Source organism: Manacus vitellinus, unplaced genomic scaffold (assembly GCF_001715985.3).
Source record: "Manacus vitellinus isolate BGI_N305 unplaced genomic scaffold, ASM171598v3 scaffold_12_pilon, whole genome shotgun sequence".
Classification (NCBI taxonomy): Eukaryota; Metazoa; Chordata; class Aves; order Passeriformes; family Pipridae; genus Manacus; species Manacus vitellinus.
In genome coordinates, this window is record NW_021938949.1 from 5,027,821 (window position 1) to 5,050,333 (window position 22,513).

The following is a 22,513-nucleotide window of genomic DNA, read 5'->3' on the forward strand; positions in this document are numbered from 1 at the left end:
CATGGTGCTGTAAACCTTCAGGTAACTCCTGAGCTTTTTGGAGATGCAGTTTTCCAGAGGAGGGAGGGAAAAAAATAGAGTCATGGAATGGTTTGAGTTGGAAGGGAACTGGAAGATAATCTCGTTCCACGGGCAGGGACACCTTCCACTAGCCCAGGTTGCTCCAAGTCCCGTCCAACCTGGCCTTGGACACTTCCAGGGATGGAGCAGCCACAGCTTCCCTGGGGAAATCTGTCCAAAAATAAAATCACATTATGGCAAAACACGCTCACCACCAGAACTAAATCCTGCCCCACTGAGAACCCTCATTTTGGGTCAGTGTCATCCCCTCTCCTGACATTTAGGCAGTTTGGGATGACTCCTTCCCCCAACATGCCAACACCTCCCCTAACAAGAGAGACACACACAGGGCTTATATGCAAATCCTGTGTGTGGGGGAGTCATTAACATTTAGGGAAGCTGTGACTCTATAAGAAAACAAGAAAATAAATCAGCAGCTCCTTTGTTTTCCCGTTTCCATGTCCATCCTGCGCTCCGGAGGAACCGTTTCGCTTAAAAGGAGCATGGAGTGGTGTTTTGAGCAGGGGCTGCTCGGGGTGGTTAATCACAGGCAGCAATTGACTGTCACACTGCTTTGCTTTCTCGGTTTTATTCTCGTTATTCATCGCCCAGAGAGAGAAAAAAAGCAGAGCTGACAGGCAGGGAGAGCTGCTGGCGGGCTCCCCAGGAGCCAGCATGGGTGTCACCCCCCCCTACACGGCTCAGAGCCACCAAGGGGGACGAAGCCACCCCCCGTGGGTGCACAGGGTCACTGTGACTCTCCACGAGGGGCATTCGAGGCTGTCCCAGTCAATTCTCTGCGTCAGTATTTTCTGAGGGCTCGTTGGGAAACAAAGGATAATTCCCCAGTTTAGATCTGTTACCATTAACGAGTTCTAGTCCACGAGCAAATGTTTTTTTTTTTTCTTGGCTTATTTTCTCTTTGCAGTTAAATGTATTTCTCCACGTGCCTTAGGGCTGGAGCATCCTTTGAATTTCCAGCCCCACTTCTGCTCCAGTCCCTACCACCTGCCAGAGTTTTCCCTTCCTCTGCCTTTGCCATCTCTTTCTCTCCCTTTTTCCCCCAAAAAACCCTTTTCTCTTCCTCCCCAGGACCCCCCAGGATGTGCTGCCCCGTTGTCCCCATCCTGGCTGTGATCTGTGGTACCAGGGGACTGGCACAGGCCGAGCTGCTTCCCAGAGATAATTTGAGGCAAGAAAGGCACAATTAGATGCACATTTCAGCCCTTCATGACATTAACTAATTGAGAGGGGAATTGAGAGTTATTTTTGCTCGATGCAGAATCTGGAGACGGCAAAATATTTGTCTTGCTGGGGGAGTTGTTTGGTTGTCGGGCACAGCCCAGAGCCTTGTACTGTCACCACAGCAAAGCAACGATTGTCCAACACAGCCAGAGAGGAACAACACTAAAAATTACTGTTTTCAGCACCAAACCAGGCTGGGAAGAGGGATCAGTTGGGAAACATCAGCTCACATCAGGGCTCCAGTGAGTCGGTCCTGCCAAACCTGGTGTTACAGACACTGCACTTGGGGGGAAAAGAGTGGATTTTAGGATCTCACTCATGGCTAGAAGAAGGGGTTGACAAGTTCTCATGCAAGGCTGAGGAGTTTCTGCTGCTTGCAGCCAGATATGAGGAATTTTGTAAAGAATTCTGGTTTTCTTGTGGGCAGTGACACTGTCACTGCATGGTTTGGTTTTTGCTTGTGGTTTGGGAACTTTCTAACGGATTCATGGTGAAAAATGGGTTTGGCAGGAGCGTCAGCTCGTTACCCATGATGTCTGTGCTTGGTGGGAAGCTGTAGGAGAACTGGACAGTTTGAACTGATCGGTTCAAGACCAGGTTGGAGGGGGCTCGGAGCAACCTGGTCTAGTGGGAGATGTCTCTGCCCATGGCAGGAGGTGGAACAAGATGATCTTTAAGGTCTCTTTCAACCCAAACCAGTCTGAGATTCTCTGAACAGGAGGCAAGCAGGCTGTGGATTGAAGCCACTGAGAGGCAGAGATGCACAGGAGATGGTGAGGTCCCCACACTGGTATTTACACTGAGAACCATGGAAACTTCTGGCCCTGATGTGGAAACCAGAAGAAGAGGCTGTTTCCATTCTCACCTTGTTCAGGGCACAGAGAAGGGCACAGGAACCTTCTGGGGGACGGGTTTGCTTCAAGGGTTGATTGCCATGGACCAATGGGAGAGAGAGGAGATGCCTTGTTGCATCACACCCATCTCCAGAGAAGCCTCTGGGGTACAACACAGAGCCAGGCCAGAATATCCTGTCCAGAGCCTTCCAATGAGAACAGGTAGAGAAAGCAATCATGTCAAAACCACAGGGGGGGGGTAAGATTCATGTTCATTAGGGCTGCAATTAACTATGCTAAATGAGTTTTGGTACCACCAGGTCTTGAGGGTTTTCATCAGGTGACGAGCGCTGCAGCTCGGCGGCTTAACCAGGTTGGATGTGCGGGAGCCTCCCCAGAGGAGGCACACAAGGAAAAGTTAGGAAGAGCCTGAAGTGTGCAGTGTCTACACCTCCAAATGTCCTTCTTTTTGGGAGAATCGAGGCCAGGGAAGGCTCTTGGGGCAGCTCAGACACAGCACTTGGGGCTGGAGGTGAGACATCAGCTCGTGGAAGGACAACTCGTGCGCTCGAAGCCTTTGACCCCTTCAGCCACACCAAGTGTTAAACACTCCCAGAATTAACCCACAGAAAGGGGTTTAGGGATTTCCCTGGATTTATTATGCACATCTAATGACTTAAGCATGGAGTACCCTGGAATTAAATCCATGAGACGTGTTCCCCCAGAGGAGCAGTGCAAAGCCTTTCCAAAGGATTGCCCAGGCTGCTTCTTGTGAGTGTCTTCTCTGATTTTTCCCAGCCTGTCTGTGCTTGCAAATGAATTTATACCTGTCTTATGTTTCATTTTATATCCAGGAAAAGGAGATTGGCATATGCAGGCCAGAACTCCTCCAGAAGAGTTCAGCCCGAGGTGGGAATTGCTGCATTCAGCTGGAGTTTATTGCTTTCCAGCTCAGCCTGGAAACCTGCCTGCAGCTCTGTGTGTCCTGTGATGCCTTAAGATTTTATTTGAACCCAGGTTTTATCTTCCCTCCGTTATTGAATGGCAGAAACACCACATGGGGGTTGTCCTTCAAGCTGCCAACTTCTCGTTTCCACAGAATTGCCCAGTTAAAGCTCAAAGCCCTGGGTTCGCTCGCTCTTGGAAATCAACCCACAGTGGGATTTTTTAGAAGGAGGGAGTTGAGATGATGACACCTGAACTGCAAAACTTGAGAAATTCAGGGTAATCATCTCTGTGCCACCAATTACCATCATTAGATGCCTCCTTGGGCCTGGCTGGATGCTGAATTAATGTGTGTAAATAACACCACGGTGATGTCCTGGGAACTCCCCTCCTGCCCCATCACTGGCTGCTGACCCCAAACTCAGGCAGCATCACATCCTCCCCTCCTGGTGCTTCATCCTCACCTTGCATTTGCAGCCCTGCCCGCTCTAAGCCTGGGTGAAATCCACAGGAGAAGGTTGGTTTAAGTGCTTTGCTGGATTAGGGCCAGCACTGGTTGGGTTTACAGCTGTGCTTGACTGAGGACTAAACCCTGAAAGCTGTCACTCACTGCTGCAGCTCAACATCAAAATGTCCATCAGTGCTCAAAGCAAAGAGCCTGTTCCCTGCAGCCCCCTCAGGAGGCAAACACCCAGGAAGATGGGCCAAATCCAGGGGATTTCTATCCAGATTTAAAGCCTGGCTCATCCAGCCCAAGGCTGGTCCCTGTCGCTCTCCAGTGCAAACATTGTGAAAACTGAGTTTTGTAACCATTTAGCCCCAGGAAAGGCAGCCAAAAACCCCTCTTTGAGCTCATTTCAGCATGCAGGTGGATGTTGGTTCTCCTCTGGCTTCCTGCTGCCCTGCCTGGGCTCGGGAGGAGTCTCCCCAGACACTGTGGGCTCAGGGGCAGGGCTGAGTCTGTGCCCAGAAAAAACTCAAAGAGACTGAGTTTTATGGCTTTTCCCCAAAGCTGTGCAGATGTCCACAGGCATCCCATCCCCTGAGTGTTTTTTTCCTGGTGATTTTTGCTCTTTTGAAAGCTGTGAGAGATGCTGAGGAGGGGCCTCGTTAATGCCAAAGTGTTTATTAGACAAGGGAACCAGACGAGGAATTCTCTCCCAAGGAAAGACCATATTTTGCTGCAGTCTTTCCAAATGCCTTTAACTGATCTTTTTGATTCAATTGCTTAATAAATATTCTCTTGGAGACCTGGTGAATCAGGAGGAGATAGTTGGGCTGCAGCTCTGCTTCCCTTGGCCCAAACTCCACCGTTCCCTGCGGGCACATCCCTCCCCAGGTGCTCCCCTGGATCAGCACTGGGGATGTGCTCACTGCCCAACTTGGGTCATTCCTACATCTGATGAGCTGCTGGTTCTGGTTCCACCCTCTGGTCCTTTAGGTCTTCTTCATTCCAGTGCAATGGAGAGTGGCATCTTGCCCATCCCTGTTGCATCGAAGCTCCTGGGTTTACCTGAGCTTGCCCCTGGCAGCCCTCAGGAACCCACTGCTTTGCCAGCTCAGATCCTAAAGGGAGGTAATGAATTCCAGCTGTTTGCCTCTTTAAAACCCTCCTTTCTGTTTCTCCCCTAATTATCCAGGCACTTCTCAGAAAGGCCCCATTGATTGCGGAGCTGAATTAGCATTTTGTGCCTTTGGCTGCGACTCCCGGCTCTGACACGAGAGCACTTGAGGAGCATTAACTCATTTAAAGTGCAAATTGCAACTCCTTTTTCATTTTCCAGCCCAGGACCTGGCTAGACAAGGCTTTGCTCGTGGCTTTTCTGAGCATCTCCCGTGCTTGTACAGCTGGGGCTGCCAGGAGGTGAAAGGCGGGGAGCGAACTCTCCCTGCTTTGGGAGGAATTCTGGGGGGCTCCCACATCCACCCAGGGGATCTGCTGCATCATCAAGGCACAGTCCCACAGCTCTTAAGTTACTTATGAAGCCAGTGAGGTTTTTTTCTAGCAGGTTTAATCCCAGATGTTACCCAGGGCACTTTATTCAGCCGGAAAGTCTCATGATTTGTCACAGAATCCCAGACTGGTTTGGGTTGGAAGGGAACTTAAAGCCCACCCAGTGCCACCCCCTGCCATGGGCAGGGACACCTTCCACCCAGGTTGCTCCAAGCCCTGTCCAACCTGGGATGGGGCAGCCACAGCTTCTCTGGACAACCTGTGCCAGGGCCTCCCCACCCTCCCAGGGAAGAATTCCTTCCCAATATCCCATCTATCCCTGCCCTCTGGCAGTGGGAAGCCATTCCCACTTGGCCTGGCACTCCAGGCCCTTGTTCAAAGTCCCTCTCCAGCTCTCCTGGAGCCCCTTTAGGCACTGGAAGGGGCTCTGAGCTCTCCCTGGAGCCTTCTCTTCTCCAGACTGAACAATTCCATTTTCCTCGCACTCCCTTCCTCTCCATCCCACATTCCCAAGAGCCACATCCTAAGCAATGCTCTTCCTAACCCCCCTGAGCCCTTCTCTGTGGGCACAGAGCTGGTACAGCCACACAGCCCATCCATGCTGAGCCTTGGGCAACCCCACTGTTTTTTGGGATGTTTTGGGATTTTCCCCAACCTGAGGCACCAAGCACCTGCCAATACCCCTCACTGAGGGAACACCCACCCAGCCCCTCCACTGCCCCTCCCTGCCAGGTGCAGCCATCCCTGCCCACCACTAATGAGCCTAAAGGAAGCAGGAGGCAGCTCCAGCTCCTACCTGGCCTGCTCAGAACCTTTCCCCATGTTCCTCGTGGTTTTAAATCCAAATTTTATTGCTCATCCCCACCCCGGGCTCTGCTCCTTCAGTGCTGATTTTGCAGCAGCACCAGGAACATCCTACAAGGGACAGGAACATCCTCCTGGGGAATCCCACTGTTGCTGGGGGGTCTGAGGTAGGAGAATTTGGGGACAGGGGTGAAAGGGGAGGGATAAGGGAGTTAAAGCCTTTTGTCCCCTCTCCTGGAGCTGCCCCCTGTGCCTTCCCTGCAGCTCTGGCTCCTCGTGGGGCTCGTTTCTCATGTGTCAGAATAATGTTGTTTGTTTGGGTTGCAAACACAGCAGGGGGAATTTTTAAGAAGCTTTCTTTTATTGCTGTGTGAAAGGGAAGGGGGGGGGGCAAAAAAAGCAGCCCAATAACTTTTCTATTAATATCAAGCTTTGTAAGTCTTTTGTTTGGTTGCTCTGTTTACGAAATCTCTCATTTTGGATCTCGGCTGCTTGACAGTGTCCCTTTGAATATGTGTTAAAATAGATCCTGGTTTCGTTCCGTGGGTTTTGTGGAGGATATGAAGCAATTGCACTTGTCAGCCTTGAGCAGGAGATGGATGGGGCCATTCCCTGCTGGGTCATGGAGCAGCCACTCACCTCCTCCCAGTGCCTGCTGGTGCTGACTGGGGAGGGTCTGGCCGGGCTGAAAGGTTTGAAATGAAAAAATAATGCAGGAAAAAGAGCCCTGTTGGGCACTTGGGTGATTTATGCACTGCCCCTGCCTGTGTCTGTCTGTCTGTCTGTCTGCTGGGCTCTCCACCAGCACAGATACTTGGGGATTGATTACTGAGGAAAGCTGGGAAGGAAATCCCATTTCCAGCAGCATCCTTACCTTGAGTTCCCCAGCCTGTCCTGCTCAGAGCTGGCTCGGCTGTGCCAGTGGGAGGGAAGGATCCTGTGGGATGTGCCCCCAGGGGGGGAGATGTGACCATCCCTCTTGGCTCCCTGATTTCAGCTGGGCTTTCGTGGAGCTGCTTTGCAGCTACAGACCTGAAGGTCTGGGTTAGAGACTCCGTGTCTGAACCTTGTGTGGCCTGAAAAATCTGCTGAGAATTGGCTCATTTCCCCCAGCTCCAAAGGGATGGCCAGCACTCCTCCTTTCTCTCTCTCAGCTGCATCTTGAGATACTCTGTTTATTTATTTTGGTAATATTCCAGTTGGAGGCAGAAGCAAGAGATAGCAGAGGCAAGCAGGGAGAAAAATTCAGGCTCCTGGGGGCTTTTCCTGGCTTGCCAGAGCCTGGCTGGGACAGCTGTTGGGTCACAGCTGGTTTCAGATGGCTGCAAAAGACACTTCCAGGGACATTCACCCCTTCCCAGGGCAGCATCCTCATTCCAGAGCCTCTGGGCATCCCCTTGCCCTGGCCCTGGGGTGGGATTTCAGTGCTGGGGTGGGTGGGAGTGGGTGCCAGGAGGGCTGTGCACGAGGAGAGTGGTGGAGACTCTCAGTTTGACTTCTTGGCTTCTGCACTTGAGCACAATTAACCATTTCCAGCAATTTTCTGGCACACCCTTTGTCAGTCTCCACCCCCAGCCAAAGGGGGTTCAGGGGCTGCACTGCTTTTATTCTGCTGGAGATTTTGGAGCAGATTAAACATTTTCAGAGGTGCCTGGAAAGCACCTTCTGACCTAGAGAGTCACTCCCATGGCTGGACTCTTTCTGCAAGGGGAAAAAGGGGTTGTTATTCCCAACCCAACTGCTGTGACTGGATAAAACACATTTTCTGGCTCCCAGCTTTTATTCCAGTCAGAGTAACACTGTGATCCAAGTGGGAGTCAGCATGGAATAGGCCTGACCCCCCTGGTGCCCTGTGGTGGGTCCCCCACAGAGGATAAAAACCAGGCATTTGCATGTTGGTTTTGTCACAGATGGTGCAATGTATGGATCACCATGGACCAAAATAACTGGATTTCTTCCTCTCCCCCTCTCCCATCCCCTCTGTGACAGCTGGTGGGGAGAGAGGCACTGCAGAGGGTGTTTCCTGTTGGGTTTGGAGATGACCAACGAGCCAAAATGCTGGTGGTGAAACATCTTCTGTAGAGCAGAGGAACAGGGGAGTCCATGGACTCATCATGTTGACATAGTTCCTAAATCCATATGTGACCCATGAACACTGCACAGCTGGAGGTACAGGGACTGGAGGATCCAGATTTGGAAGTTGAATGCTCTATAACCCATAACCTCAAGAAGTTTGTTATGAGATCATCACAATCCTCAGTTTCATATATACCAAGATAGCTCATCCATTGGGAATCTGCCAGAGCTCCAGCAAGAAATGCAGGGACCCACAATTCCCACCTGCCATGTGTGGCTTTGTCCCCCAGTTTCAGTCCCTTTTGAGCATCCCATGGGCTTCTGGGAGGAGATTCAGGGCCGTTTCCCCATTTTTTGGCTTAGTTGCATCTGAGATCTCTTGTTACCTCCGACCTGCTGCATCCAAACTGGGCCTCATTTCCTTGGGCATTAAGGGCTGGATTTGTCATCCCAGCACAGCCTAAGGCTCAGATGAAAGGGAATAAAACTGGAGAGTAGTGCCAAGGAGAAAAAGCACATAGAGAGGATGAAAGAGCATTTTGGGTGAGCTGCATGTAACTGCATCACTCATGCAGAGAAGCCATTAAAGATCATGAGGCTCTCTCGGATACCACAGCAGCCAGGCTGCCAATTCCCAGGATAGAAAAGCCGTGGAGAACATCTTTGGGGATGTGTGGGAATGTATTTACACTGGCATTATAGCTGCTAAAGCACAGGGCTGTGTCCCAGCTCTCGGGTGAATTCAGCTGTGACAGCCCAAGGGAAGGGCTGAGAACCTGGGAAACCTTTGTCCAGGCACCCAGACCTGCAGCAGGGACAGACGTGGCTGGTTTCCCAGGAACAAGCCCCCAGGCAGGATTTGCTCCAGGCCAGCAGCTCCTTATAAATTCCTTTTCTCAGCAGCATGGTGGTGTTGCTGGTGGCAGGTTTGTAGGACCCTCCACAGAGGGGGCCACTCGATGGCAGCTGAGCTGAGGGGCATCCCCAGGTCCAGGGGTTTGGGTTCATCTCCCATGTGGGGCAAAGGTTCAGGATTCAGCTGCTCTGTTATGTCTCAGGGGTTCCTTCAGGCTTGGTGGGGTGTGTCCAGTCCTGACCATTCACCTGCTAATCCAAGAGAAAGAACTGAGGCATCCAACCAACCCAGATTTGTCAGGGGAAACCTAGCCCTTCAACATAAAGAGGGAGGTTTGGGGCAGGGTGAGAAGGGTGGGAGAGGATGGTTAACCCCCCCTGGGACACTGCCATGTGTCACCTCTGTCATTGTAATGTCCCCAGTGGCACAGGGATGGCACCCCCATCACCTGCCTCATCCCAGAGCACCCCCAGGGACAAAGCACCCCTGGCACTGGGGTCCTTCACCTGCTGAGCTCATTGTAATTTGGGGAGTTATTGCTCTGCAAACGTGGGACATGGAGTTCTTTGAAGCAATAAGTCGAAAATCACCAGCTGCTAATAAAGCTTGGTTTAAATTTGAGCTCATTTCAGTGTCACTCTGAACTGCCCCTTGAATCCAAGCTGCTTAAATTATTCTCAAAAATAATTGCCTCTATTCATCAGAAGAATGTGCCATGGATCCAAGTGTACCATGAAGTGTTTGATTGGGGATTTTATTTTATCCTCCCCCTTTTTTTTTCAATATTGCAGTCAGGAAAAAAACCCCAAACCTCTTTGCTCTCCCAGTAATTCTCCCTTTGAACAGAACAGGTCAATCCATCAAATGGCAGTGCTGGGGTAGGTGAGTGTTATCTGTCAGTGATGGATGTTGCTGCTTATGCAAATCCCATCACGAGATTCCAGGTGCAAAATGTTCAGCTCTTTGGGAGCAGGACTGAAGTTTTCCATGGCTGAGTTGAAGGAAGGAGCTGTGCTGGCTGAGGAGAGCAAGTGTGGAGGTTTCTTGGGGCAGAGCATGGGGACTTCCAGGGTTGGAAAATTCCTAAAACTCGGTGTTCATAGAGTCATGGAATCTCCTGAGTTGGAAGGGACCCACAAGGATCATCAAGGCCCTGCACAGGACACCCCCATGGGACCAAACCCAGAAGCTCTCGGAGCTCCAGACTGCAGAGAAATCCATCTTTTCCTCTAAACAAACTTCATGCCCCATGAGCATCCCTGCATTTTACCTCTGTATTAGCCTTTCCCAGTTACTCAGGGCTTTCTAGCTGGATGACATTTGGTGTGGCTGTTTATTGACCCCGGGGACCACAGCCTTGGCTTTGTTGCCACTGAGTGACATTTGCGTGGCCGCGGCGTCACCTCGGTGCCAGTAACAGAGCAGGGGCTGTGGCACAGCAGGAACTGTGCCAGGGGAGGGGCAGCAGCTGCTCTTGAGGCTGATGTGGTTTAAATAAAAACCAACCAGCCAGTCTTGACTTCCACTGACTCGTGAGAGCTGGTCAGGGTGTGATCCCAGCTGGGGAACGGGGACCCAGCCCAACCACGCTCCGGGTCTCTGGTTCCCTTGGATGCTCCCTTGGATGCTCCTGCCCTGCTGGTTGGGAAGGTTGGTTTGCTCTGGGGATGAGAAGAGGATCAGGTTTGTTCTGCTGCTCACTGCTGGTGTTTGCTCAGTGACTCATCCCATCCCACCCTGCTCATGGGCAGCAGGATTGTGCCACCCTGGAGAGCCCTGGGCTGCATCCCTGGGCTGGGTCATGGTTCCTCCCCTCTGTCCTTCTTGTCCTTTGCTCATCCTATCCCACAGGTGATTTGCTTTTCCATTATTAACTTGACCATCACCATTAGCATCATCATTATTATTGTCATCATCATCATAGTTTATTATCATAAGTATCATCATTATAATTATAATCATAATCACATTCATATTTCATTATCACATCAGATATTATTATTATTTTTATTATTATTATTATATTATTATTATTATTATATTGCTCACTCTATACAAAGAGTGGGTTTTTTGGCTTTACCCAAAAGCCCCTGAAGTTCAGCCCAAAGCAGCTCAGCAGCCATGGCCAGATCCTGTTGGAGGACTGCAAATATTTAGAAATCCTGGATAAAGGCGATGGGGGCACATTGAATTTAAAAAGGACACAAATTTTTGATGTGAGTGACCCAGTTTTAACATGAAAAACCCAAGTGGAGGGAGATTAGATGAGGCTGATGGAAACCTCCCTCTCTGGGGGCAGTTTGGGTCATTAAATAGGGATCAATTCTGGTAATAAATGACATTTTTAGGACTTTTGCAACCATCCCAGGCTACTCTGACACTGTCCCCTGTGCAAACACGAGCCCTGAAAGCCGTGATGGGACACTAAGGGTGTGTAAAACACCTGAAGCATCTAAGAAAGGGAAGGAAAACCCAGTCCAAGGCCAGGTTGGACAGGGCTTGGAGCAACCTGAGGTAGTGGAAGGTGTCCCTGCCCATGGCAGAGGGTTGGAATGTGATGAGCTTGAAGGTCCCTTCCAACCCAAACCATTCTGGGATTCTCTGAGAATCAGGAATCTTCCTGTGCTGATACTCCCATCTGCAAAAGGGACTTCTGCAAAGTTTAATTGCTTTGCCTGCTTGTTCTTGTAAAGCACTTTTTCCTTGGATGGAGGAGGCAGAGAAGCCAAAGTCCTTCTCTTTGCATGTTCAGGATTCCAGCTGAGTTTGCTTTCCCAAGGGTTGTGGTTTGGAGGCAGTGAGCTGGTGGAGCCATTGAGCTCAGGGCAGGCTGGGAAAATGGGGTGCCTTTTGTCAGGAAAAAAAAAGGCAAATGGGATGCAAATGTGCTTTCAGGGGAACTGCAGCCCTGGAGCAACTTCATCTTGGACTGACCTTCCTCAGAAGGGGACACTGTGATGTTTGTCACCCTGTGGGTGACAGCTCCTACTCCTCAGCTCCCAGGGCATGAGGAAGGTTGTTCCCCTTCTCTAACCCACCAGGATACTGGTGCAAATGGGAGAAATCATGAACCCAGAGAGCAAAGGAACCTCCAGAAGTGCTGCCCCACCACTCCCCTCCTCACTCTCTACAACTCCCTGACAGGAGGGGGGAGCCAGCTGGGGGTTGGTCTCTTTTCCCAGGCAACCATCAGCAAGACAAGAGGGCTGGGTCTTCAGCTGTGCCAGGGGAGGTTTAGGTTGGATATTAGAAAGAATTTCTTTCCAGAGAGGGTGCTGAGCCATTGGAATGGGCTGCCCAGGGAAGTGGGGGATTCTCCATCCCTGGAGGTTCTTAAGATGACACTGGATGTGGCATCAGTGCCATGGGCTGGGAACCACGGCAGGGTTGGATCAAGGGTTGGACTTGATGATCTCAGAGGTCCCTTCCACCCCAGCTGATTCTATGATTCTATTCTGTGATTCCCCAGTGTGTGAGCCGAGCTCAGCCGGGGCAGGGCCGGACCCAAATGTCCCCATCCCGTGTCCCCATCACCCAGCCAAGCTGGCCCAGTGTCCCCATCACCCAGCCAGGCTGGCCCAGTGTCCCCATCACCCAGCCAGGCTGGCCCAGGAGCTGTCTGGGGCTCAGCCTCCTGCCTGGGGTTCCCAGACTTGGGAAGCCAGGTTTCATCTCGGGGTTGCCATGACACTGAGCCGCCCCCGAGGCTGCGGCTGCAGCTCCCTGCCCTCCCTGACCCCATTCCCGAGGATTTGGTGTCTCACCCACGCCCGTCTCTCTCAGGCAATTACCTGCTCTGATTGCTCCCCCTCTCCTGTCACTGCTCCCTCGGTGCTTTTATCTATTTTAATCAAGTGAGTCAGGCAGACAGAGGGGCCAGGCAAAACACTGCTCCCATCCCTGTCTCCTGGCTGGGGGAAGGATGCCTGGGAATTCCGGGAGCGTGGAACGCTCTTGTTTGGGTGGATTCAGCGGGTTCGGGGGCTGAGCAGATTGTGGTGTGTTTAGGGACCGTTTGGGTTTGTTTTGGGTGAAGATCTCTGGCCCTGAGATCTCTGTGTGCCATCCATCAGGAATAGCACCTTGGAATTGTTGAGGGGGTTGATCAGGATGCGTGGAAGTGGCAGGAACAGAGGATTTCCTGGCTGGCCTGAGCTCAGCCCTCGAGGGCTTCAGAGCAGTCACAGAATCATGGAATCATCAAGGCTGGAAAAGGGGGGCCTGAAGGCACCTACAAGGAAGCTGGAGAGGGACTTTCCATCAGGAACTGTAGTGACAGGACAAGGGGGAATGGCTTCAAAGTGAAAGAGGGGCAAATTAGGTGGGATATTGGGAAGAAATCCTTCCCTGTGAGGGTGGGGAGGCCCTGGCACAGGTTGGCCAGAGAAGCTGTGTCTGCCCCATCCCTGGAATTGTCCAAGGCCAGGTTGGACAGGACATGGGCAGGGGGTGGAATTGGATGATCTTTAAGTTCCTTTCCAACCAAACCCATTCCATGATTCTCTTTCTGCACTGCATGATGAAGGACATCACAACAGGGAAGTTTTCCAGGTTTGGGATGCCCTGGCTGTGACACATCTGGCACATCTGGGATGCCCAGGGCTGGAACCTGCCATGCTCCAGCCAAAAATAGCCAGATCCAGGAGCTCTGCCCCAAAATCAGCTCCCAGTCACCGAATCACAGAATGGTTTGGGTTGGAAAGGACTTCAAACTCATCCAGTTCCACCCCCTGCCATGGCCAGGGACACCTTCCACTAGACCAGGTTGCTCCAGCTCCCATCCAGTCTGGCCTTGGACACTTCCAGGGATAATCTTTGTGCAAGGCAAAGGGATTTATTCCCATTTTGAGGGGGAAAAGCACATCCTGCACCAGACCAGCAGAACTCAAGATCCACTTGGGGCCGGTACCAAGTTGGATTCCCATGATGGCTCTTCTGTACCAAACCAGTGGGATGGAATTACCCCAGTAACTCAGGCTAATCCTTCCTTCAAGCAGAATTCCCATCTCCAAAGTCCTGTTCCAGCTTGGTGCCTTTGGGGCTGAGATGTTGCTCCTGGGCTGTGTTTGTGGTGCTGCTGGGGAGGTCAATATTGCTGAGGTGCAGCTGCCTCAGTTTGTTTTACAATTCCTAAGCAAACGAACCCGAATGATCCAGTGCAGTATGGGCACTAAAAATAGCTTTTTAATCAATCAACTTTTTAAAAATAAGAATGTTCCTTAAAATTATGCCAGCACCAGCCAGCGCTGCCTCTTGGGAATTTTATTCTGACTCATTTTTCTTCCAGTTCCGTACTTTCTTTGGTTTTTTTTCCCCCCTCTTTATTTTTTTCTTGCTCCTATTTACCAAATATCATTAAGTTTGGACTGTTCTCTGTTACTCTCTTACAAGATGAGGTGGATGTTGCAGGTTTTAAAGTTGTTTTTGTCACTGGTGGCACGGAGGAACAGGAAGTGTGATTGCTGTAATTTGCTGGGATTTGGGCAACACACCTAAATACTGGTAAAACAGGCACTTTGTACTTTTAATTCAATATTTCCACTCTGGAGCAGCTTCCCATGGGTACCCAAACCTTTCAGGTGACCCTGATCACTCAGAGGTTGGAAAAGCCCTCCCAGCCCATGGAGTCCCCCCTGAGTGCTCTGAGAATCCCAGTCTCTCTCAAATATGTGTGTGTATATATATATTTATATATTTATATGTATGTGTGTCTGTGTGTATATTTAGTGCATTAGTCACATCTTAAACTATAAAAATTGAAACTTCAGTTAACTGCTTCCTCTGTAAACATATGTTCCCCTTGTAACTATAATTTGACTTTTCTGGCTTTGGGTTCTCCCTCAGCACCGTGTGCAGTAGGTACAGATAGAACAGGAATAACCACGATCCTGCCAAATCCCAGCCTTTAAAATAATGGGTTCAGGCTCCAAAATCCCCTGACTGGCTTAAAAATAATAAGATTATGTGAAAATAGTGAGCACTGTGAGCTTGTCTTGCCGTGGTTCCGTTGCTGGGAGTCCTGTGGCTCCTGCCTTTCTCCAGCCTGGAAATCAGGGGTGGGATTGGGGTTGGTTGGGGAACTTTAAATGAAGCTGTGGCTGATGTCTCTGAAGGACCTGGGAATTTAAGCAGAGCCATTACAAGGCATGGGATGAAAGCAGTGGAGTTTGTGGCACAGTGGGAATACAGTCCCAGTGTTTTTTGCTGTGTTTGTTGCAGAAATATCTGCAGAATTCGAGTGAGGGGTGGGAGAGATTATCTGCCTGAAAATGGGGAGGAGCAGCGTGGCTGAACTGCCTGGGGAAGGGATTGTCTGGGTTCTGGGGTGGCTGAGCCTGACCTGCACCCACATCACTGGAGGTTTCTGGGCTTTGTTTGGAGTGAGGAGGTGACTGATGGGAGGGAATGAGACACAAACCTGGGTTGAAGCCTGGCAGCCTGGTCTGTACTGAGGCAATTTAAAAAGAGATGTTGAGAAGTGACCTTTCCAACAAGACAGGCAGTTCATTTGCCTTTCATTTTTCTATTTAAGGGAAGTTTTAAGTTTTAAATAATGATTTTGACCTGCAGATCAGAAAATCCCCTTATAGATGTGTAAGGATTTTACAATGAGGGTAGTGAGGCCCTGGCACAGGTTGCCCAGAGAAGCTGTGGCTGCCCCATTCCTGGAAGTGTCCAAGGCCAGGTTGGACAGGGCTTGGATCAACCTGGGATAGTGGAAGGTGTCCCTTCCTTCCTTCCTTCTTTTAAAGGAACCTTTAAAGGTTTCTTCCAAGCCACACTATTTTATGATGTGAAAGTCTTCTAGAAACAGGAATTCTCTACCTTGTTTTGCTGACTAAAATGTGTGAAATTCCTCCAACACACCCTTGAATTCCCATCTCTCTTTTTAAACCAAGTCAGGGCCTCACCAGCTAAACTGGCACAGCAGAGGAAAGGAAAGGTCTTGCCCGTGCTGAAGCATCTTCTGGCAACCAGAGCTCTCCATCCTCAAGCCACTGGTCTTTGCCAGGAGGTGATTTCAGGAAAACCCCTTGGAAAGCTGATGAAGAGCATCAGCATCATTCACTGCACTAACAGCAGCATTTTGGGGCAGAGCCTGGTTTCTGTGCTGCCACTGGATCAAACTCAGGATTAAATTTCAGTCCAAGGGCCGATGCTGACCCCACGGTGCAGGGCTGGGAACCAGGAGCAGCCCCTCAGCTCCTTCCCAAAGGGCATCTGGGGAATCTCAGCTTGGCCCAGTTGCACCTGAGAGGTCGTTTCCCTGGAATCCGTGCCGGAGGGAGCGATGTTGAGCGACCCCTCTGCAGTTCCCTCTGCCTCCAGCCCTTCCCCTGGATCTCCCCGTCGCATCTCCTCCCTTTCCAAGCGGGTTGGGAAGTTGCTGCTGGTGAACTGGGTGGTGCTTCCATGGCCTCCAGAGCAGCGGTTGCCATGGTAACTCCTCCGAAGTTCCCAGTTTTGCAGAGTCACGGTTTTAGCGGATCTGCCGGGGAGGGAGGAGCGGGAGGATCCCGGGAGGATCCCAGGATGATCCCGGGAGGATCTCAGTGCCAGCAGCACACGGGTCAGGGCCACTGGGGCTGTGAGCAGAGCCCGTGGGGCTGAGTTTGGTGGGACCATCCCTCACCTTCCGTGACCTCCTGGTTGTAAAACAGCTGGACAAGGTGTGTGGGAACATCCACAAGGCTTCTGTGCCAGGGGGCTTCTGTCTCCAGCCACATCCTTCTGTTTGGGCTGGTGTTGAGCTGCTCTTGGAGGACTTTTGTCACCTTTTCTTCTGTTTTCTCCTCTTGACTGTTTTCCCCTCTTGAGTGTTTTCCCATTAAACCAGAATAGGACTTTTCTTCCTCAAGGGACATTCCAAACTGGCCAAGGCTCTGGGGGAAGGATGCTGGGAACTATAATCCCACCCTGCCAAAAGTATCACCTCCTGCTGCCCAGGGGTTTGCTTTGGGGCTGGGTGGCTTTGGAGGGGCTCTGGAAGAGCAGCCACTCAGGGGTGCAGTCCCAGCTTTTGGGGTGAGGAAGGGGCAGTGAACTGAAATCCCCTTGGATGTCTGAGCGCCGGCGGGAGGGAGGATTAGTCCCGTCAGGGCAGAGCCCTCGGGGTAATCCTGCTTTCCAATTAGGGATTTCACTGTCATTAATCTGATGGGAAAATAAATAGGGCAGGAGCTTAAAGCCTTTGAGGGAACCAGAGGTGCAAGAGGAGAAGGTGGGCTGGAGGGGCTGAGCAGGACAGGACATCTGAGCTCAGACCCCTCCAGCACATCCCCTCGGGGAGGGATTGGGAATGACAGGACAGGAGCATCCCCAGAAACATTGAATCCCTGAGCAGGGGCTTCCTTCTCCAGTCTGTTCTTCAGCCAAAGCAAAACTGTTCCCTGCAGAGGGTTTTCTTCCACCTTTTCAACCTTTCCTTCAAAGGCAGCACAAGTTTGCTTTTGTCTCTATTCCATCCCAAATTTGCTTTTGTCTCTTTTCCCACCCGTGGCTCTGCCTGACCCTGCTGACAACACTGGCAGCCTCTAAACATCTGTGACCACAATGGCACAGCCTTTCCTTTTCTCTTGGAAAATCAAACTCTTCTGCCACCCTAAAAGACACCAAACTTTGGTGTTAAATGGACAGGGGGACAGGAGTGGCTCTGCCTGTCTCTAAGGAATCAGGGCTCTGATTTCAACTCCAGTGACAATTCTCCTCATGCAGGTGATTGTTTAACCATAAAAAGCCACAATTAGATCGTTTAGAAGGCTAAAAGAATAAAGTTTTTTTTGAGATCTGATGAGCAGAGCACCTGAAGAAAGGTCTGGGGCAGCTCAGAGCCTTTTAGCAATTCAAAATTCACATGCTCTTACTTTTTTTGTACTTTAAAGGAAAAAAAAACCATATCTACAGGTATAATAAGTGAAATGAATGCAACTGCAGGTTCTCTGGGAATGATACTGGAGCCTTGGGAATAGCACAGGAGCCCTGTTTATAGGGAGTTTCACATGGATCCCATCAGACAATGCAAATACTGTGAGTAGGATATGGCTGTGGTTGGGCTTTGGGTCTTATTGGGGCTGTTTCGTCTGTAGGACAGGATTGTCACTCTGCTTCTAGTTAGGCAAGAGGGAAGGGGATCCAAACAGCCCCTAAAGAGGAGGAAAAAGTCACTTAAGGGAGGGAGAAATTAAACCAACATCAGTATTTCAGTGGGGCACAAGTCCTCGAGGCTGTGGCCTGGAGCTCCTCCTGCTCCAGCTCCTCCTGCTCCACTCACCCAGGGTTTTATTCCATTTCTTTATCCTATTTCATGCATTTCCATTTCAGACAAGTGGGTTTCCAAGCCTGACATGTTTGGTTCCCAGCAAGGTGTTCCCAGCTCTGGCTTTTCGAATTGAAGCCCTCTCTGAAACAAGAAGTGGGTTGGGATCAGGTTTTAGGGAAGCTCTGAGACCTGACCCTGCTGGTTTCTCTTTTGCCCTCTTATCTGGATAAATGATGGTGGGTGCAAAAGTAGTTTGATCTGCAGCCCTTTACTTAATCTTACTCTGCAATAAATCTTGTGCTGAACTGATAAAATACTTCTAAAAGCAGCAGGGATAAACATGGTGGGGTTTTTGTTCAGGTTCCCAGAGCAGAATTGCTGTTATCAGGAATAAGACAATGTCTGTGTGCTTCTCTCACACATATGTGTGTGTGTTAGGAAGCAAAAAGGTGTATTCATACCCAGATGTTTCCAATTATTTTCCTAAAACAGTTCCCTCATTCATGCTCAATTTGTGAAACTCCTGTTCAGTTCCCCCAAATCTTTTTTTTTTTTTAAATGATTTTTATTAGTCCTCCCAGCAGCAGGAACCAGCAGCTCTGGGGCTATTTTGCACTCCTGCAAATCACCACTTACTACTTGGATACTGTTACTGTTAGGTGAGGACTGGTGGGTCCTGGTTTACATCCTGTATCCCAAAATGTTGCCATCCTCGGCCCTACCAACTTGTGCCATCAGCTTGGCTCTGTTTTACCTTCATCCTTGGGCGTGGTGCAGATCCCAAAAGGGGAATCTGTAACTCCTTGAGATGTCCAACCCAGGTTGGAAGGAGATAACCTGCACTGAGCCCCTATTCCCATGACTCCAGAGGGAAGCAAGGAGAGTGGCCTCACTGGATGGAGCAAGGGATTGGGTACAGGCTGGGTCTTGGTGGTTGTGGTGCCTTTGTTTGCTCTCTTTACCTTCATAGGGAAAGATTTGGGGTGATCCACTGCTCACACTGGGGGATCTGGAGGTGGAAGTTGTCACGGGAGAAGGATTTTTGATGGGAGAAGGGTTTTTGGTGTGTTCTTTGCCTCAGGCTCCCCCCTCCCAAAGCCTGTGCTGTCCTTAACCCTGCTCCCAGGTGGTTTGAGCACGTCAGCATGCTGGTGATCCTGCTGAACTGCGTCACCCTGGGCATGTTCCAGCCCTGCGAGGACGTGGAGTGCCAGTCGGAGCGCTGCACCATCCTGGAGGTGAGGCTCCCACCCTGCCCTGTGTGCCTGGGATGGGTGGAGTGGAGCAGGGTGGACCCCTGTCCTGTCCCTTTTCCCCAAGATCCAGCCATGAAAGCATTTCCCAAGATGGTTTTCCCAAGAAGCCACACTTCCTCAGGCAAAGCCTCCAGGGAAACCTGCTGCCATGGCCTCGGGGGAGACCCAAAGGCTGACTGGGACTTGATCCAGCAAGATCCTTTCACTGCACACTTAATAAGGGAAGGGGGGCTCAAAAGTGGGCAGCCAGCTCCCACTGGAGTCGTTAAACTATTTAATTACAATAGTCATGGCTGCCCCATCCCTGGAAGTGTCCAAGGCCAGGCTGGACGGGGCTTGGAGCAAGCTGGGCTAGTGGGAGGTGTCCCTGCCCATGGCAGGGGGTGGAACAAGGTGACCTTTGAAGTCCCTTCAAACCTAAACCATTCTGGGATTCTATGGCCAGTTCCATGGGGAGTCTCCCCCTTGCAGTCCATCAGTTCCACCCCTTGGATTTGTGCAGTCTGGTCTGTGCCATGTGGCACCGGGGACTTTGCCACTCCATTCCCTCCTTCTGGAACAACAGAGCCCGGGATGAGCCCGTGCCTGCTCTCCTGCACAGCAGAGCCCCCCAGCTGGAGCACAGCACTGCCAGGTCCTGGGATAAGTGACCTTTGGGAGGTGCATCCCAGCCCCTGGTTGGCCATGCCCGGCATCCCGCTGGTCTCTCCTCCCTCTCCTGGCAGTGCCCTCGCTGCCATCTGCCCGCAGGATTGGGTTTGGAAGCACATCCCGGCAGCATCTGGTGTGTGGGCTGCACCTTGGCACTGGGCTTCCTGCAGCAACTCATTCCTCAGGCTGGGAACCAACCTGCCGTGTTCCCAACGCATGACACCAGCCCAGGCAGGGATTACCATGTGCTCAGCTCCTTTGGATCCCACACGGATCTGCTGCTTTACCTCCCTTCGAGTGTCCCAGCCAGCGAGATCCTTCATGGAATCCCAGAATGGTTTGGGTTGGAAGGGACCTTAAAGATCCACTTGCCACCCCCTGCCATGGGCAGGGACCCATTCCACCATCCCAGGTTGCTCCAAGCCCAGTCCAACCTGGCCTGGCAGGTTTTCAGGCAGAAAAGGTGAGTAAAACCACCATTATCCCTCCCCCTGTCCCAGCTTGCAGGAGGGAGTGGAAGCCACAACACAAGGTGGAAAAGCCTGAACTTCTTTATGGAGGCTTTTGGATGCCAGTTATTAAATGAACTGAAATAATGGAGCAAAACTTCTGTGGAGTTTATTAAGGGAAAGGTTGGTTGGTAAAGCTGACAGTCCCTCTCCAGCTCTCTTGGAGCCCCTTTAGGCCCTGGAAGGGGCTCTCAGGTCTCCCTGGAGCCTTCTCTTCTCCAGTTGAACCCCCCCAGCTCTCCCAACCTGGCTCCAGAGCAGAGGGGCTGTGATGTCCATATAGATTTATCACTAGATGAATAAAAGCTGCTGACACTTCCCAGGCACTGGACTGACCCAGGAGCTACACTCAGGGGTTGCCACCACCCACGAGGTGCAGCAGCTTTTATTTTGGAGTTGGGAGGTGGCACTTTGGTGCCAGTGCTTCACCAGCCTGTCCATGGAGTGGCCATGTGGTGGGAGCACTGGGGTCTGTGCTCTGCCCGAGTCCAGATTGCAGCAGAACTGACTGTGACCATCTTGTCCCGCTCTCCAGGCTTTCGACGACTTCATTTTCGCTTTCTTTGCGGTGGAGATGGTCATCAAGATGGTGGCCCTGGGGATCTTCGGGCAGAAGTGTTACCTGGGGGACACGTGGAATCGCCTGGACTTCTTCATCGTGATGGCAGGGTCAGTAAAAACCTCAGCAAGGTTTGCTCTTCATGGGGGAAAAGCAGGAAAACCCCCAAAAGCCAAACCTGTAGGTTGGCCTGGCTGGTTTTCATCGTGTTTTGTGAAGGTTCAAGCCAAGGCAAAGTCTCATAATTCTTGTTTTTCGTACCCCACCTTGTACCCACGCCCGTTTTTGGGGTGGGTTATGGATATCAGGCAAAAAAACCCAAAAAAGCCCAGAGCAGCTCAGCCCTGCTCCTGCTGGGACACCATCAGAGGGAGGCAGGAATTGGCCAAACGAGGAGAACTGAACCCAAAATTCTGGTTCAGAAAGTTGAAATCCCAGTGGAAGGAGCTGGCCAGAATTTCACCCAAATTACAAGTGCATGCAAATGCCTCCTGTAAACTCCTCTTGATTTACAGTTGAAAACCATCTCCCACAGCTGCTGGTTTGTGCAGGATGTGTTAACAAACAGGTACAAGGAGGATCCTGTTGCTTTTGACACCAGTTCCCTCACACCCACAGGGAATAACCGAGTGGACTAAAAGCTTGGCAAGTCTAAAACTTTTTTTCCAATAAATAAATGGGTTTAGAAACCTTGGGCTCTCTTACCTGCTTAGCAGCCCCTGGGAAGGGATATAATGCTTTAATTACTGCCTTAGCTCTGAATTCCTGGGTTTATAATGACCAGCCTGGGGTTAATTAGAACATCCTTGTAATATGTTGGGGCATTTTTCCCCTTCCATTAGTGATGTACCATCCCCACTGCACTAATGGAGTTTTGTTTTGCTCTGTGTTATTTGTCTGGAATACAATTAGGAATGGCCTGAGCGGTTTGAATAAAACATGAGCTCTCCTGAGCAGAGCTTCCTTTGAACCTGTGTGGTTCCAGCCCAGGAAGGAACATCAGGGACAGCAAAAGAACCAGTTAATGATTTTTTTTCCTGCCAAAGCTGCTGCTGTGTTTAAGCTGCTGTTTAAGTGGGGAGGGAAGAGCGAGGCTGTGGTGGATGGGAGAACTCAGCCCCACACTGGATGTGCAGGGTGGGCTCTCCTGAGGAGTGAGCAGAGGGTCATCCACGTCATCACACAGGTCATCCCAAAAGCAGGAGGATGACACAGCACAGGGAGGCAGAAGGGCTGAGCCCTCGGGGGCAGGGTTGGCACCAGGAGCTTTGCTCTCGTAGCACCCGGGATGAGGGGGAAAGTGAAGCAGTTGGGTGGTTTTCCTGGGCTTTTCCCCGCCCTCCATGGCTGGAATATGTTTCAGAAGGATGAAAGCATCAGAAGCACCAGGAGACCCCACAGGGAAGCCCTGCTGCTGGTCTGGCATTACTCAGGTTGGAGATGAGGAGAGGAATAACCACTTCTGCGGCTGATCCTGGGCAATATCCAGATGATTTTGGTGTGTTC

At 51.0% G+C, this 22,513-nt stretch overlaps 1 protein-coding gene across 1 annotated transcript in view; it reads left to right on the top strand.

Annotated features, from left to right (window-relative positions):
- The window catches only part of CACNA1H (calcium voltage-gated channel subunit alpha1 H), a 211,854-nt gene that overhangs the window by 74,669 nt on the left and 114,672 nt on the right, over positions 1-22,513 (top strand). Inside the window, 2 exon segments of the mRNA XM_029957787.1 lie at positions 19,159-19,270; positions 20,984-21,117. Of these exon segments, the coding sequence (XP_029813647.1) occupies positions 19,159-19,270; positions 20,984-21,117 (246 nt within the window).